Genomic DNA, 15,840 nt, shown 5'->3' on the forward strand with positions numbered 1-15,840 from the left:
TCTACGACCACTTAAGGACCCAAACCACCTAACACCGCCATTATCGTCGATCAAACACCACCAGAACTCCGACAACAAACCAAAACATATGAACCCAACAACTACCATCGAAACCAAAATCTAAATCTATAGAATGAAATCACCCCAAACCCAACCACGAAGTAGTGAACCCAAACAACCATTTGAAAAACCTAACAACCGTGACATTTACCCGTCGAGAGATCACTCACACGCCTGGGAAGAGAACTTTTGGGGGTGGACTAGCCGAAAAGTAAACCACCAAAAATCCACAGATGTAGAAACAACAAACGCATAAGTTCAAACATTTACAAACCGACCACGCAGTTGTGACCAAACCCATAAACTATTTGATGAAACTAACCACCGTGACATTTCTTGGCCGGGACATCACTCACATAGCCAGGAGTTGAACATGTAAGGGTGGAATCGCCTGGAAAAGCAACCCTCCAAAAAGCCACGACAACATAGCAACAAACACCGTAGCTTGGGTGAAAGTGAAAACATTGACAAGCCTAGAAGTAAGTAATAAGGACAGGGAAAAGTTTGGAGGGTGAAGGTGAAAACATTAACAAGCCTAGAAGTTGGCGATTTTTCATCTTCAGATTCAGACTTGTAGAAGGTTTTGGCTCAGGTGTTCGGCTAGCTCGGGATTTCATGTTTCATTTTATTGGGTTGGCCTTCACTCATGTTACAATTTTTTCGCTTGGTTGGCATTAGTTTAGTTAGACCAGTTGACTATTTAGGGTGTGTTAGTTTAGTTAGACCAGTCGACCATTTAGGGTGTGGTTTGTATTTTGTAATACTATGTCTACGCTGTATTGTAAAATAGGGTGTGCGTGATGATAATCTTTTCATGTTGCATTTTTTTTTTACTTATTGCCAAGGACATCATAAAATTGCTAATGATAGTCCTCGTAAAACACTAGTAAATAAAGGCATATCAAAAGTTACACGAAGAGTATAATAAAGTCAAGGTCATGGTGATGAAAACCTAACATTTGCATGAAAACTAATTAAATGACAACTAATTAAATGACCCGTGAAATCACGGGTTATGTTAAGAAAATACTAAAAACTGACAATTTATATATAATGTATGTATACAATCAATATACAAATAACTTTGCAACTTGATTCATTTGTTGAAGCTTTCCATGCTTTCATCTACATGGACAATAGATAGAAGACATGTGATAGGAATGAAATAGATAGAAGACAATCATACCATCAAAATCGCTAATCATCTATCAAATCTAAAACTTGCTCATATTGTATTATCACATAAACTTGTAAATCATCAAGAATAAGTTCATAGATATTTACATTACTTCGATCCATCATCAAAATCACTCCATAAAATTACATACTCCCTGATATTTAAATGACTTTTTTGTTCCGTTGGTCCTTCAATTATACACGAAATTGCAATCCGAGTCCCTCAAGTTTTTTTTTGGGTTTTCGAGTCCTTAAAATTGCAAAATTTTGCAATCCGAGTCCCTCCGTCTAACTTCCGTCTAAATTGACCGTTAACCTTTGACATGTGCCATGCATGTGAGGATAAAATCGTCTTTTTACACTTTTCTTTGACTTTTTTGCTTCGTTGGTCCTTCGTTTATACATAAAATTGCAATCCGAGTCCCTCAACTTTTTAATTCGAATTTTTATCTGTTTTTTTATCTTTAATTCATACTTTTTATCTTTGATTCGACTTTTTATCATCATCATCTCTCATCTTCTTCTTCTAACTTTCTTTGGCGCTTCGCATCGCCGTCAAGGAATGGGTAGGGTTTGTCCGATTTAAAACGCTTGTTAGTTCATGTTCTTCGTCATCTTGTTTGTTCACCATCGTCATCATCTTCATCGAATCATCGTCAAATCATCATCGACAGATCTGAAGTTCGTTCGGATTCGAAATCAGGAAGAAATTTTTTTTTCCTAGGTGGTTGTTCGTCATCATCTTATGTTCTAGGTAAGAAATTAAGTGTTAAGCATCAAATTAGTCGCAATTTGATTTGTTGTGTTAAAAAGCTTGGAATATGTGATTGAACATGTTCTTGCGATTTTATCAATTTAATGGTTATTTTCAGCTAAAGTTAAGTTGTTTTGAATTCATTAAAGGTTATAGAATTGGTTAGATTCATAAGTTCGTTTGGACTTAAGGTTTAAATTTAAGATTCAAATCGATTTTCTGAGTTTTGGTTCATGTGTTTATCGATGTTCAAACTACCGGGATTTTAATTTTAAGGTGAAGAAGACCAAGTGCCATTTTAATTTAAGGTGAAGAAGACCAAGTACCAACGCAATGTTTCATGCTTAGTCAACGAATCCATATGCCGTTCTAAAATTTCAATTATGTAATACTCCATAATTCTTAGTAAACATATCATAATTTGATCTGATGAGTATGAATTAAAGATGACTAGACGAGTATGAATTAATGATAAAAAGTCGAACAAAGATAAAAGTATGAATTAAAGATAAAAAAACAGATAAAAAGTCGAATTAAAAAGTTGAGGGACTCGGATTGCAATTTTGTGTATAAACGAAGGACCAACGAAGCAAAAAAGTCAAAGAAAAGAGTAAAAAGACGATTTTACCCTCACATGCATGGCACATGTCAAAGGTTAACGGTCAATTTAGATGGAAGTTAGACGGAGGGACTCAGATTGCAAAATTTTGTAATTTTAAGGACTCGAAATTCCAAAAAAAAAAAACTTGAGGGACTCGAATTGCAATTTCGTGTATAATTGAAGGACCAACGGAACAAAAAAGTCTATTTAAATATACATTTTTTAGTGTTTACATATACATGGCAGATAGCTATTTTTGTTTAATGAAACGATAAATTAAATATTCACTAAGAACAGATATAGGAGCTGAAGTGCATTACTGTCAGTCTATCACTATGCATACATGTTACTTCGTATTAGTTATAGGAGCAAACCACATAAGCATCACATGGATATCTCCTTTGGTAGATTGCTTAATATTTAACAATGCATCTTCTTTTTATTTGTTAATATTTCATGTAAAGCTTCTTCATTTCACATGGATATATCCGTTTGTAGGCTGCATGAAATTGGACAATATAAACAACCAAATTGGCTTCGAGAATAAACCCAAGCACCTCCAAACACTCATTTAAGTTTTTATAGAGGAAAAAATATATATTCAAACGTATACACACAATATGCTTGTGAAAGGTGTTGGGAAATTACGGTCTCACTAATTCCCACCACCCAGCCCAACAATAATAGTAAAGAAATAAAAACAATACACAACACAAGATTTAACGTGGAAACTCCAAAACAGGAGATAAACCACCGGCCCCCAAAGAGAGAAATACACTATATCACAAATTGTTACAATGATATAGACGACTCTCTTAAGCCAACTACACTCTCCAAAATATTTAACTAATACAACTCTCAAACAAGGGTAAGAAAGAAAGAAATAATCAAATACTTAAAGTGTATTGATTGGTGCAATTTGGAATGAAGACTTAGCCCCTCTTATATAACCAAGTCACTCACCCCTCACATCTTCCTCCCACCAATGTGGGATAAACATATCTTCTACTAGCCAAAATAAACCAACAAATCTCCACCTTTTGGATAGAAGAAGATAACCATGCTTCCACATTGCAAGGATAACCGATGTAGACGCTTCCTTGACGACAACTTCAAGATCCTCATCTTCATGCCGTTGACATTATCTCCCAAGAGACAAAACTTGCATCTTCATCGAACATTGTCTAAACCGACAATCATTGTCATCACAGACAATCATAACTCTTAACAAGAATTATCATACTCCACCATTAAGAGTATAGCACTTAGAATATCATATTCCAAGCATTTCACCTCGGCACATGTTGTTGAACAACCAGCTGAAACTTTATGGTGCAACTTCCTTGTTTGGCTTTCCCGAAAGTCCCATCAGCTACAACATCAGTTTCCACCACACAGCCTGCATCAACGCCAAACCAATGCCCATGTGTAATTGTGGAACCGCTAACGAACATCCCTTTCCACGGTGGCGCGGACACACCATGAGGATGACGTGACTTCAGAGGAATTCGTCACTCTCCGTAACAACGGAGACAATGTTAGCGTCTTTGGAGCCATTTGCCGGATTAGCTCCACCGGGACAATTAACCCTTACATGTCCAGTCATTCCGCACTTCCAGCATGTCAGATTCTTTCTAGAGTTTCTCTTCTGCCTATCCGAACACAACACTATCGTATCTCCTGATGACGAGACCCCGTTACCTTCCAGTCTTTTCTCCTCGGATAGGAGCTTGCTAGTAACGTCTTCAAACTTCAGAGTTTTCTTCCCATACATCAAAATAGGTTTCATGTGTTCATAAGACGATGATAAAGATAATATCAACCTCAAAGCTTTATCTTCATCATCCGTTTTAACTCCAATAGCCTCCAGTTCTGAAACAATACCGTTAAGAATACTTAGATGATCTGAAATCTTTGAACCCCCATCCATACGCAGAGTATGAAATTGTTCTTTAAGACACAACCGATTTGAGATGCCCTTGCCCTGGTACAACTGCTCTAGTTTAACCCAAAGCTCCTTTGCCGTTGATAACCCGTGCACATTTGCAAGCACGTTCTTTGCAAGACACAAACGAATCGCACTTGCTGCCCTCAAATCCATATCATCCCATTCTTCTTCATCGAACTTACTGCTAGAATCACTGCCAGGAACAAGGGTGGGTTTACCCTTCAAAGCCTTGTGTAAACCGGACTGATTCAACACATCCTTGACTTGAACCTGCCATAAGCCAAAATTGATCATCCCATCAAATTTCTCTACATCAAACCTCATTGGACTGAACTTCGACATCGTATCCGTATCCTATAGACAACAACTTTCTCTGATTTTGCTCACGTTTCGAATAGCCAAAAGATGTAGCAGGTAGCCAGGACCCTTTAAATCGGAAATCCACAACTAGGCCACTAACAAATCCAACTATTACTACGAATCAGAAAAAATATTGTCTAACCAGATACCCTATACGATCAATAGAACTCGTTTCTGATGTGGACGATCCACTCCCGTGGCAACCACAGAGCATACTCCGACTCCTATAACCGAGACCTCCGTCAAACCTGACGCTCTGATACCAGTTGTTGGAAAATTACGGTCTCACTAATTCCCACCACCCAGCCCAACAATAATAGTAAAGAAATAAAAACAATACACAACACAAGATTTAACGTGGAAACTCCAAAACAGGAGAAAAACCACCGGCCCCCAAAGAGAGAAATACACTATATCACAAATTGTTACAATGATATAGACGACTCTCTTAAGCCAACTACACTCTCCAAAATATTTAACTAATACAACTCTCAAACAAGGGTAAGAAAGAAAGAAATAATCAAATACTTAAAGTGTATTGATTGGTGCAATTTGGAATGAAGACTTAGCCCCTCTTATATAACCAAGTCACTCACCCCTCACATCTTCCTCCCACCAATGTGGGATAAACATATCTTCTACTAGCCAAAATAAACCAACAAAAGGTACCTAAAAAAACATACCAAGGTAGTAAATGAGTTTGGATTTAATGTGCAATAGTAAATTTGTATAAGTAAAACTCCAACCTTCAATACATTGTAATTGTGTCCATATTGACAAATGAAAAGAATTAAAGCTGATTTATGAATTATGTACTGCAAACTAATCAATTAACTACTGAGTACTATTATTGCAAGAATATTATATATCTCTGTACTTGTAATAATTATTAGAACCTCAACACAACAATATTCCGAAGTAAGAGATTTAAAACTACAGTATAAGATAATGAGACTGCTATTACATTTGAACAAAACGAAGATAAAAAGAGTAGTTAGATAATGAGACATCTGTCACAACAAATTTGGGTCAAAAGCTATATCTTAGTATAGGTCTATGAATCTTTGGTTTCTTGAAACAACCTTAACAAAGATAGATAGGTAAGACTAAAAGAATCTCTATCGTGACAATACTCTTTGAAGTCGATCTATAGGGACTGGTGGACTCATTAATGCCAACATTTTAATAAGAGCACCTAAAATGGTCATATGACTATGCACCAAAAACAACATACTTGTTCTTTGAAGTTGAATACTGGACACAAATATTGAAACTAAATTAAAAAATATATGCTAGATAATAAACTTGATCATACTACAATAGCAACAGATAAGACTACTTTTAAAATGAAAGAAGGCCAGTTCGACTTTTAGTAGAAAGGAATGCATTTTATGGAGATTAATGCTTTAATCTTTATATAAAATTACCCGAAATGAAGTTTGAAATAGCATACCTTTTGTTCTATGTCGTATTGCATAAGACTACTTTTATGAGGTAATGTAAATACTAACTCCAAACATCAAATTCTTGTTTGACATTTCATCGAACACATTGTGTGCATCCAATAATCCTTCACGCTTCTACGAATACATATAAGAACGATGAACATAAAATCTTTCTACATCTTACAGCTTTCACCAATAAACCAAACTTAAATAACAAAACTATTCATTGAACAAAAAATGGGTGAGATACATAATCAAACTGTTAACTAAAAAACTTTACCAAAACTTAAACAAATCAGAACGATCAGCAAAAACATCTAATATACATGTATTGTTGTTACAGAACCGTGATTAATCGAATTAGGCGTGAATCGCTACAAAAGCAAGCAATTCACGCAATGAAAAACCCTGAATTGTAATGTTGTTATTGTAAAAACGGATGTTTTAGATTGCACATTTACATGAAACATAAAACATGATAATAATAATAATATCTCCTATATCATTATTAGTGAATCTAAAAATCGTACGAAAAAAAAAATAAAAATACCTGATATTGTTATTGAATTGCTAGCGCTAGAAAAATGCAGATGCTTGTATGGGAAAGTAGAATGGAAATACGATCATGAATTTCTGTTACAGATGCGTTTAAGGTGATTAAATCAGTTACTCTATTTACAGTTCATATTCTGTAATTTTATATTTGCTTTATACATTTTTTTTTTTTAAAGGAATTTTCTAATATTAGCCCTTAGGGAACTAACTTTCAATTAACTTTAACTAATTTATATAAAATAAATAAATAAATTATGTTAAAACTACCCCACGTTCACATAAAGTCAATACAGTTTTATTTTCCTTTATTTCTTGGATATAAAATATAAATAAACTACTCCGGATACATTTAAAAAATGGCTTTACTAATTTCTTTGATAAAAACTGCTGTGTACAAATTAAAAAAATCTATCTACTCTTCCATTGACAAAATTAGAACAAAATCTATGTTACTCCATAATTTCAAGATCGATTAGAAAAACTTGATATAAAACAATTTTAGTTGATTCTTCACATATATAACACACATCGGTTTGATTATCTATGTTTTATAGAAACTCATCTTTTTAGATTTTATAGAGATATTGATATGATATTGAATTGTGTATACTGAACGTGTATTCACTCTTTGTATGGAGATTATTTTAATACTCAAATCAATAAACCGTGTAATGTTTGGTTAAAGTCTTATACCACGTATAGATGCACAAACCGGATTCGGACAAAAAAAAACCGGATTTTTTTGTCCGGATTTTTCGGAACCGGTTCCGGATCCGGTTCTCGGCGTCGGATTTTTTTCGGATTTTTTTCCGGAACCGGTTCTTTTTCGGATCTCGATCGGATTTTTTCGGATTTTTCTTGGACTAGGATTCGATTTTGCGAATTATATTTTTACCGGTTCTATTTTTTTAACGTTTGACAACAATAATATAATCGGTATAAAGAAAAGTTATAATGCTCAACTGCTTAACACAATAGATAATATAAATAACAATATTCGAACAATACAATTATATAAATAACACTTTTATTCGAACGATACAATAATAAAAATAAAAACACTTTTATTCGAACAATACAATTATAATTAATACATTTCGAGCTTCGGCATGGCCATCACCCAATAATGTATTAAGACTAAAGTATATCGAGCTTCGGCATGGCCATCACCCGTTATACTTTAGTCGTCAAATGACCCAAATGTGTTATCTTGTTGAGCGCGTTGAGGATGGTGCCTTCGATCGTAGTCTTCAAAAGCGGGTCATCAACTAGAGAAAGGTAAGCTTGTTGGTAACCCGATACATTCATTTCGGTTTGGTCCATATCAAACGGTTCATAGTCACCTTCATCCACTTCGTTTAGTTCATTGTCGGAATTCTCTTCGGTTGTTGTAGGTGATAATCCCGCTAAATTTTCTTCAAACTCTATACATTCTTCAATGTCGTTATATAACGGACCTTCTAATGAAGTTTGATCTTGTATCCTATCTACCCCATCCAAATAATCTTTCAAACATACACATACTTTCACAGCTTGGGGGGTAAGTCTTGACCTTCTTTCCGATATAATTCGACCACTCAAAGAAAAGGCCGATTCGGAAGCTACGGTTGAAGCTTGAACGGTAAATAAGTCACGAGCCATAATGCTTAATATTGGATATGTGTCTTGTTTTGTTTCCCACCATTTTAAAATGTCAAGGTTGTTAAATTGTTCTTCACTCATGTTTAGTGCAAAGTTTGCCATCTTATAATTTCCCAACTCGCTTGTGGGTGCCGATGTTCGTGCGCGTTTGGAAGCGTCTTCACGTACCAAGTTAAAAAGACTTATTTTGAGGTCTCGGCTCCTTCGAGAAGATGATCCGGGTTGGTCAACAATTGGGTTTGATTGTCGACCATATTTTGTTGCATAAATACCAAACGTATTCTCAAAAACATCATTAAAAGCGTGTACTTGGTTCAAAAGGTAGTTGGGTTCGGCATCAAAAACACCATGCACACAATCAAAGTTGGTATATATTGTTGTCATCAATCGTTCAACCCCATTAAAATTTAATCGTGGGTCAAGTGCGGCCGCACATAAAAATACCTTCGGTATCTCTCCAAAATATTTTTTTAGTTTTTTTCTTATATGAAAAATCGCTTGTCTAAAAATAACATTATTTGAGTTCGCAAATTCGCATATTTTTCCGTCATTATATAAAATTGTTCTAAAACTAGTACGCTAGTTGGGTAATAAACACCCGATAACATTGTTGATGCCTCTTTAAAAACTTGTAAAAAACTTGTTAATGATTCCAAGTCATCCCATTCGTCGTCACTAATTGGTTCGGAAAATCCCTTTCTAAGTAGTTTTCTATTAAAAGCGATTAACGTTTCTTTTTGACGTAAAATATTTTCGAACATTAAACAAGTAGAATTCCATCTTGTATTATTATCAAAATAAGGACCTAACCAAGTGCCATGACAATCTTTAACAAAAGCCTTATAGTTATGATGTCGTGCGTTGCTCGTACGATAAATCGTTACTAATAATCTTCTAAATTTTTCTTTTAATGAAGAACAAAAAGTTAAACAATCTTGAACTCAAAAGTTTATAATATGAGCAACATAACGTGTATGAATAAATGCACCATTTAAAATCGGTCTAAGTGCAATTTTTAACTCACTCATGGCCGCATCATTATTAGATGCATTATCTAGCGAAATTGTAAAAACTTTATCGATTAAATTATATTCTTCTAAAGTGTCTTGTAACGCTTTTTTTATATTATTACCGTTATGTGGATAACCAAATATTTTAAAATCGATAACACGTTTCATTAAAAGCCACGAATCGGGATTAAACCAATGAGCGGTAACGGCTAAATAAGAATTTGCCGTTCCATGTGGTGCGCTCCAAACATTACAAGTTATAGAAACCCTATGTTTATATGTTCGAAAACCTTCAATTATTTCAGTTTTAGCTTTTTTCCATAATTTAAAGGCGTCACGTCTTAAGGTAGAACGACTTACATTGCTATATCGCGGTTGTAGTCGATTCCGAATTAGCTCCGTAAGCCTTGGATTGTCGAAGTGGTTGAAAGGAAGCGCTTGTTGAATGACAAACCTTGACAAATCTTGCCGAAGAGCTTCGGCATCGTATTCAAAAATCGAACCATCGGCCCGCATTGTTTGTTGTCTCGGGTCTTGCCTTGCACTACAACTTTTGTCAAGATGTTTTCTTAACGTTGTGTTACCCGAAACACTCATGAACTTCATACATTGTGTACAACGAGCTTTTTCCGCACCATCCTTCATTACACACAACTCGAATTTGAACCAAACGTCCCCTTTTCGCTTTGTTTCTTTTTTGTAATCAATATCGGCCGTAGTGTAGCCTTGTGAAGATGTTCCAACGGAAGCGGAACTGGAAACGGAAGCTTGTGAATTATCCATTATGGGATAATTAGACTATAGATTAGAGAATATTTAGTGATTTAGAAATAAATATGAGAATGTTTGTTGGTGCATTTTCAACCAAGGCATTACCATGTATTTATAATGGACTTTGTGGGGTTAAAATGGTATAAAAAAAAACTCAAAAAACTGCAAAAAAAGGCTGAAACTGCAAAAAAAAAAAAAAAAAAAACGGCTAGTTTTTTGAAAATCCGGATCCAAACCGGATCGGATAAAATCCGGTTTATATCCGGAAAAAATCCGGTTTTCTTGAAAAACTGGATCCGGGTGGAACCGGATCGGATCTCGGATCCGGATCCGGTTTTTGCTGTGTCCGGTTTTTCTTGGATCCGGTTCCGGATCGGGTCACCGGATCGGATCTGGATCCGGTTTTTTTGCCCATCTATAATACCACGGTTATCAAAATAAGAAAACAGAAAAGTCAATTTAATTTATTGTAAAACCGCCACAAGTAGTTAATTATAGATTGAAAGTTAACCCCTTAAGGATAGTCCTAAGAGCGAACATTAGAAAAATCCTTTTTTTTATTTTAGTTTATGACATCATACGGACGTCTAAGATTTTATCTTTTTTATTTTGATTTTTTTTAAGGTTGAAAAATGTTTATTTATTACATCATCATTTTAGAGATTTAATAGAAGTTATAGATATTAATATCAATATCAATTAATCTAATGAGGCCTAACGTCTTCAAGATGACATTATCTTTAGCAGCCACCATCAGTAAGCATGATCTTCATAGATTGGGTTAATACAACTCGAAAATAACAATAAAACTGTACAAAATCAATCATTCATATAGATTGAGCGAAACTAAAAGAAGCCAAGTTTGCAGTCACAGGAGCAACAAAATCAAAGACGCGTGCTGTAAGTACACTAGTTTTTTTATACAACTTTAAACTGTGTAATAGTGTTAAAATATAAAAATTTGGAGGTCATCACATTTAAGTTCATGATATTCCCCAAATTATTGTTGATGCTTTGCAACTTGACTAACTTCTATGTGCATCAACTGAAATTAGAAAATACAAATTGAATAGAAAGAATGAGACAGTTATGTAATTGAGATACATTCTATAAAAAAAAGCAAAATGGTTGATAGTTAGATGAATGAATAAGCAGGCAAGTCGTTGTATAGAAGAATAGTTACCTCAAGGCATTGGGTTGATACTTGAGGTAGAGGGTGTAGGAGCCTGACATTAATTAATTAATTAATTAAACATGTTGAAAAGCCATATTTCAAATTAAAACTATTATATGTGAAAATTGAGGTCCCATTTGGTTATGAATGGGTCGAATTTCGTTAATTATTTCCAGTATAGAATAGAATGTTATAGAGAAAAGGAGAAAGGAATCAGACTGGTTGAAATATGGAATCAAAAAACTTACAATTGTTGAAGAAGATGAAGATGTGTGTTGTGACAGAGGATGTTTGGTGCCGGAAACATCTTCAATAATTTTAGTTACAAAATCAGTATATGAGACATGCCGAGAATTCAGTGATTCTTCTAGTGCTACTACTATATCAAGCTGGATATATTGTGCTTCCATCTGTTCCCTATGTCTTTTAGGCAAGCTACACAATAAACATCTGACCTGCTTCGACTTTGAAATCAAGGGTTTGACATCGTTAACTGCTTGCCTAAACATATCCATAAAATCTCTCAGGCTCGCCCAAAATTGTGCCATCAATCTAGCCTCTATTAGGCCACCCCTCTCAGATTCCATTTGAGTCTTTTTTTTGTTGGTCCATATTTTTTGTATATCATATAGAAGGTTCATGATAACTACTTTTATCTCAATAATTATAGCGTCCTGCTCAAGTGATGCTTGTAGTCCCTTCATTAGATCTTCAATGTCTGCCTTTATCTGCTCCTTCACCTCTTTCTCTTTCATTGCTTCTGTAGGTTGTTCCTGCATGCAACCAAATATACAACGATATTACTACATCCATCCAAAAATTACAACCAAAAATATATCAAGAGTAAACACTGGGATGTCAATAGCAAAAGGAGGGTTAAGCCTACATCATTGTATCTGGTCAAGTGAAAATAAAATAAATTGAGATAATGGATCCAGCTAACTACACAGACAGTGCTAAGTATTATTATTGCTAATTAAAATCTCTCTAGTCTACATCATTTTATTTCATCATTTGCCACAACAATAATAAACCTCCTGGCGTCCAGTTATGAGAATGTAAAATAAGTGAAGCAAGCGAAAAAGGGGTAACTTGAAATATAAATAAAATACCAAACTGATGAAAGTACCTTCACGATGAATGTGGCAGTTGGGGAGTTCTCTAAAAAGAACTTTCTAGCTTCAGCAGATATTTTAACCTTGCATGCATCCCTTGTGCCACACTCTACTTTCAAGCTAATCAAGTTGCTAAAGGGCGAAGGCTGACCAGATAGTAAATCCGGGAATGAGGAAATACACTGCACATGTAAAGATTATTTATTTATGCATATAAAGTTTATTTATACACAAAAATAAACAAGTTGTATATCCATTGACCTATCAAAGACTTTAGGCATCAAAACCACAGCACGAGTGGTAATGAAAACCAACCATTATATATGAATATGGAAATAATTATGCATACGTATCTACTTTATTTCCGTTAAATTGTAATTACCAACTCGAGTTAAATATGCCAGGAAAAGTGTGTCAGACTGTCATGTAAGAATAATCAGAGAATTAAAACGTCATGATAGCTGATACTAGATCAACGTACCTCAACAATGTCTAAGTTAAGCGCAAGAAATTTGGCACTACGCAACTCTTGAAGCATGTTAACAATACCACGAGCATCTTCCTGCAAATATGGCTGATTTGGACAATATATAGACAAACTGACAGTTACTTTGTTCACAGAATGAAAACACCCTTTAAACCACTGTGAAGGATCGTAACCTTTGTAGTAGAATGACGAAAATCCTGATGGAATATTCAATTCCTTAATTGAGCAATCAATTATAGTGAGATTCTCAAGTCGAGGTGCAATCACTTTGATAGCATTTGAGTCTATGTCATTAATAAGTCTAAGTCTGAGATCAGAAAGTCGGGGGGTAATAATGTCAAAAACCTTAGCCTTGACTGTAATTCTTTCTAAAGTGAGGTTCCGTAAGTTGACACACTTGGAGAAAAGATCAACATATTCACGTTCATCATCACACAACGAAATATCATCTAGATACAAAGTCGTTAAAGCTGGAAAATCCCATGGTGTTTTCGGTGTAAGGCAACGCTCAAAAGTAAAAGTTCTAAAGGTGAGATGCTCAAGAGTGTGAGAGCTAAAGAGGCAAGGAGAAATTTCATGGTGTGCCTCGGGACTACTACTATCAACAGTTAGTTCTTGGACACTTGCTCCAGTGAAATCTACTGTATGGTTGCGATGAGACAGAACATGTTTCACGAATTCTGCAAACTTGGGTAATGTTTTGAAATCTCCACTTGAAAACATGAGACAGGGCATCGATGTCCAGATAAGCTTCCATCTTGGAGACAACAACAAACACGTTTGAACCACAAATTTAGTGTCAAAGTCAGATAGGATTTGATGAATAAGCTCATGAGGCAAGCTGCTCAATCTATCTTCATCCAGCGCTGCTCTAAACTGTATTTGATTGATTTTACTCGTATTTATTCAAATCCAGCATCGGTTATTCGGGTTGATAACAAAATCATCACAATACGGGTCTGGTTGGGAGTATACATTGGCATTGTTTGTTGAGTGATCCTGACACTTTTTTTTTTAATCACTTTTTTTTTTTACAGGGCAACTACCGGCTTTGCGAGTAGTCCGAAGTTATTGCAGGCGAACCTCCATGGTCATGAGAGAGAATAACTTTATGAATGGCAGGAAGCGAACCCTTGACCTCCACATTGGAAGGTCAGGGTCTTACCATGCCACCACCACCCTCATGGTTATATAATACTCTTATATGATTAGAACTTTTTGCCATACTTATAATTAAATTAATAATACAAGTTCTTGATTAATCTATGAGTATAATTATGAATTATAAAACAAAAATGTGTATCGATTAAAAATTAGTGTGTGATGATCAACTCCTTTATACGATAGATGCGATAAATTATTATAAGAGATAAATTAGTCAAATTCAAATCCAAAATAAATCTAAAATGTGAATGGATAAAACTTTTTTTGCGAGGATCACTTCCCTTCAGTTTTGTGTAAATAGTTTATAACTAAATATCTTATTAGTGTTTTTTTATTTGAAATAAGTTCAATAAATCCGTAGAAATGATAAGTGGTATTGTACAATATTAACTTTAACTGATGTAATTTATTTTAGGTTAATTAATATAATTTATTTTAAGTAGATGTATATTTTGTTTATGTGAACTTATTTTTCAAACTTCTTTTCCTAAGGTTGTGTCGAGTTCATACACGGATCAACCAGATAATACTTGATGTGTGTTTTCTACACCTAGTTAAATTATCCCTATATACTAATCATCAAAGTCACTACTATCCCTCTACAATTACTGTTTCATTCGTCCTTGATTGTCCTTTCACAATATTTTCGAGGCTAACTTGGTCATTCTGCATACAAACTCAGCATCATATTCACGTTTTTTTTATTAGAACTAAACCTAATAATTAATTTCACACAAATAAGCAACTATCTCAATCGTATGTAGCTAGCACATATAAGTTCATGTTTGTCCACATAGAGTAGTTGTTTAGAATTTAAAAGACTAATAATTATCCTAAAGAATAAGTTGTAAAATGAGGGTTTTGATTAACTAAATACGAAATAAAATAAACAAATAAATAGATGGACGAAGCAGTGTTGACTCAGATGATTTACCAATGACGTAGATTGTTCTTTTAATTAAAACTGGATAAATTGTCTGATAAATTATAACCCAAACATTCAAAATTAACTAACTCACATTAGTCCCATTCAAACAATTAAACCATAAATGATTAAACTATTGTGATTTAATCTAGGTTAAACTCACATAAAACTTTAATTACACCGATGACTCGGAGTAACTACACGACTGTGTTATCGAATTACCAATTAATCACCATTCACACTCACATGTTAATGTCTAGATCTCCTAAGAGTTGGAGTATGACCTGTTTATCACTAATAAACTCACGTAAACTAGCCAACAAATTATGTAATTAAAGTAAAGTAATTGATTCACACAATAATGGATCTTTTGATTAAACACGGTAATCATAAACCTATAAGATTGAGCTATTAAGATTTGATCCGGATTAAAATTACTTAAAATCCTAACTACAAAGATCACTCAATGTAATTACACAATTATGATGTCAAACTATCATTCAATCACCGCATGAACACTTAATTCAATCACTTGAAATCAAATACCTACACGTCTAGATCACTTATTACATTGAAGTACACATTATCTATCACTATTTATCTCACAATAACTAGTTGATAACATGCATAATTGAATTAAAGTAGCAAGCATGC

General features: G+C 34.4%; 1 protein-coding gene across 1 annotated transcript; it reads right to left on the reverse strand.

The window, feature by feature from the left end:
- Positions 1–11,753: 11,753 nt before the first annotated feature.
- Positions 11,754–14,322, reverse strand: LOC139849990 (F-box/FBD/LRR-repeat protein At5g56420-like). Its single transcript, XM_071839592.1, has 4 exons — positions 14,263–14,322; positions 13,092–13,973; positions 12,625–12,792; positions 11,754–12,255 (listed from the first exon to the last, which is right to left on the reverse strand). Exons 1-4 carry the CDS (start codon positions 14,320–14,322, stop codon positions 12,247–12,249), a joined length of 1,119 nt encoding a protein of 372 aa, XP_071695693.1. The 3' UTR covers positions 11,754–12,246.
- Positions 14,323–15,840: the final 1,518 nt, after the last annotated feature.

This window comes from Rutidosis leptorrhynchoides, chromosome 5 (genome assembly GCF_046630445.1).
Source record: "Rutidosis leptorrhynchoides isolate AG116_Rl617_1_P2 chromosome 5, CSIRO_AGI_Rlap_v1, whole genome shotgun sequence".
Classification (NCBI taxonomy): domain Eukaryota; kingdom Viridiplantae; phylum Streptophyta; class Magnoliopsida; order Asterales; family Asteraceae; genus Rutidosis; species Rutidosis leptorrhynchoides.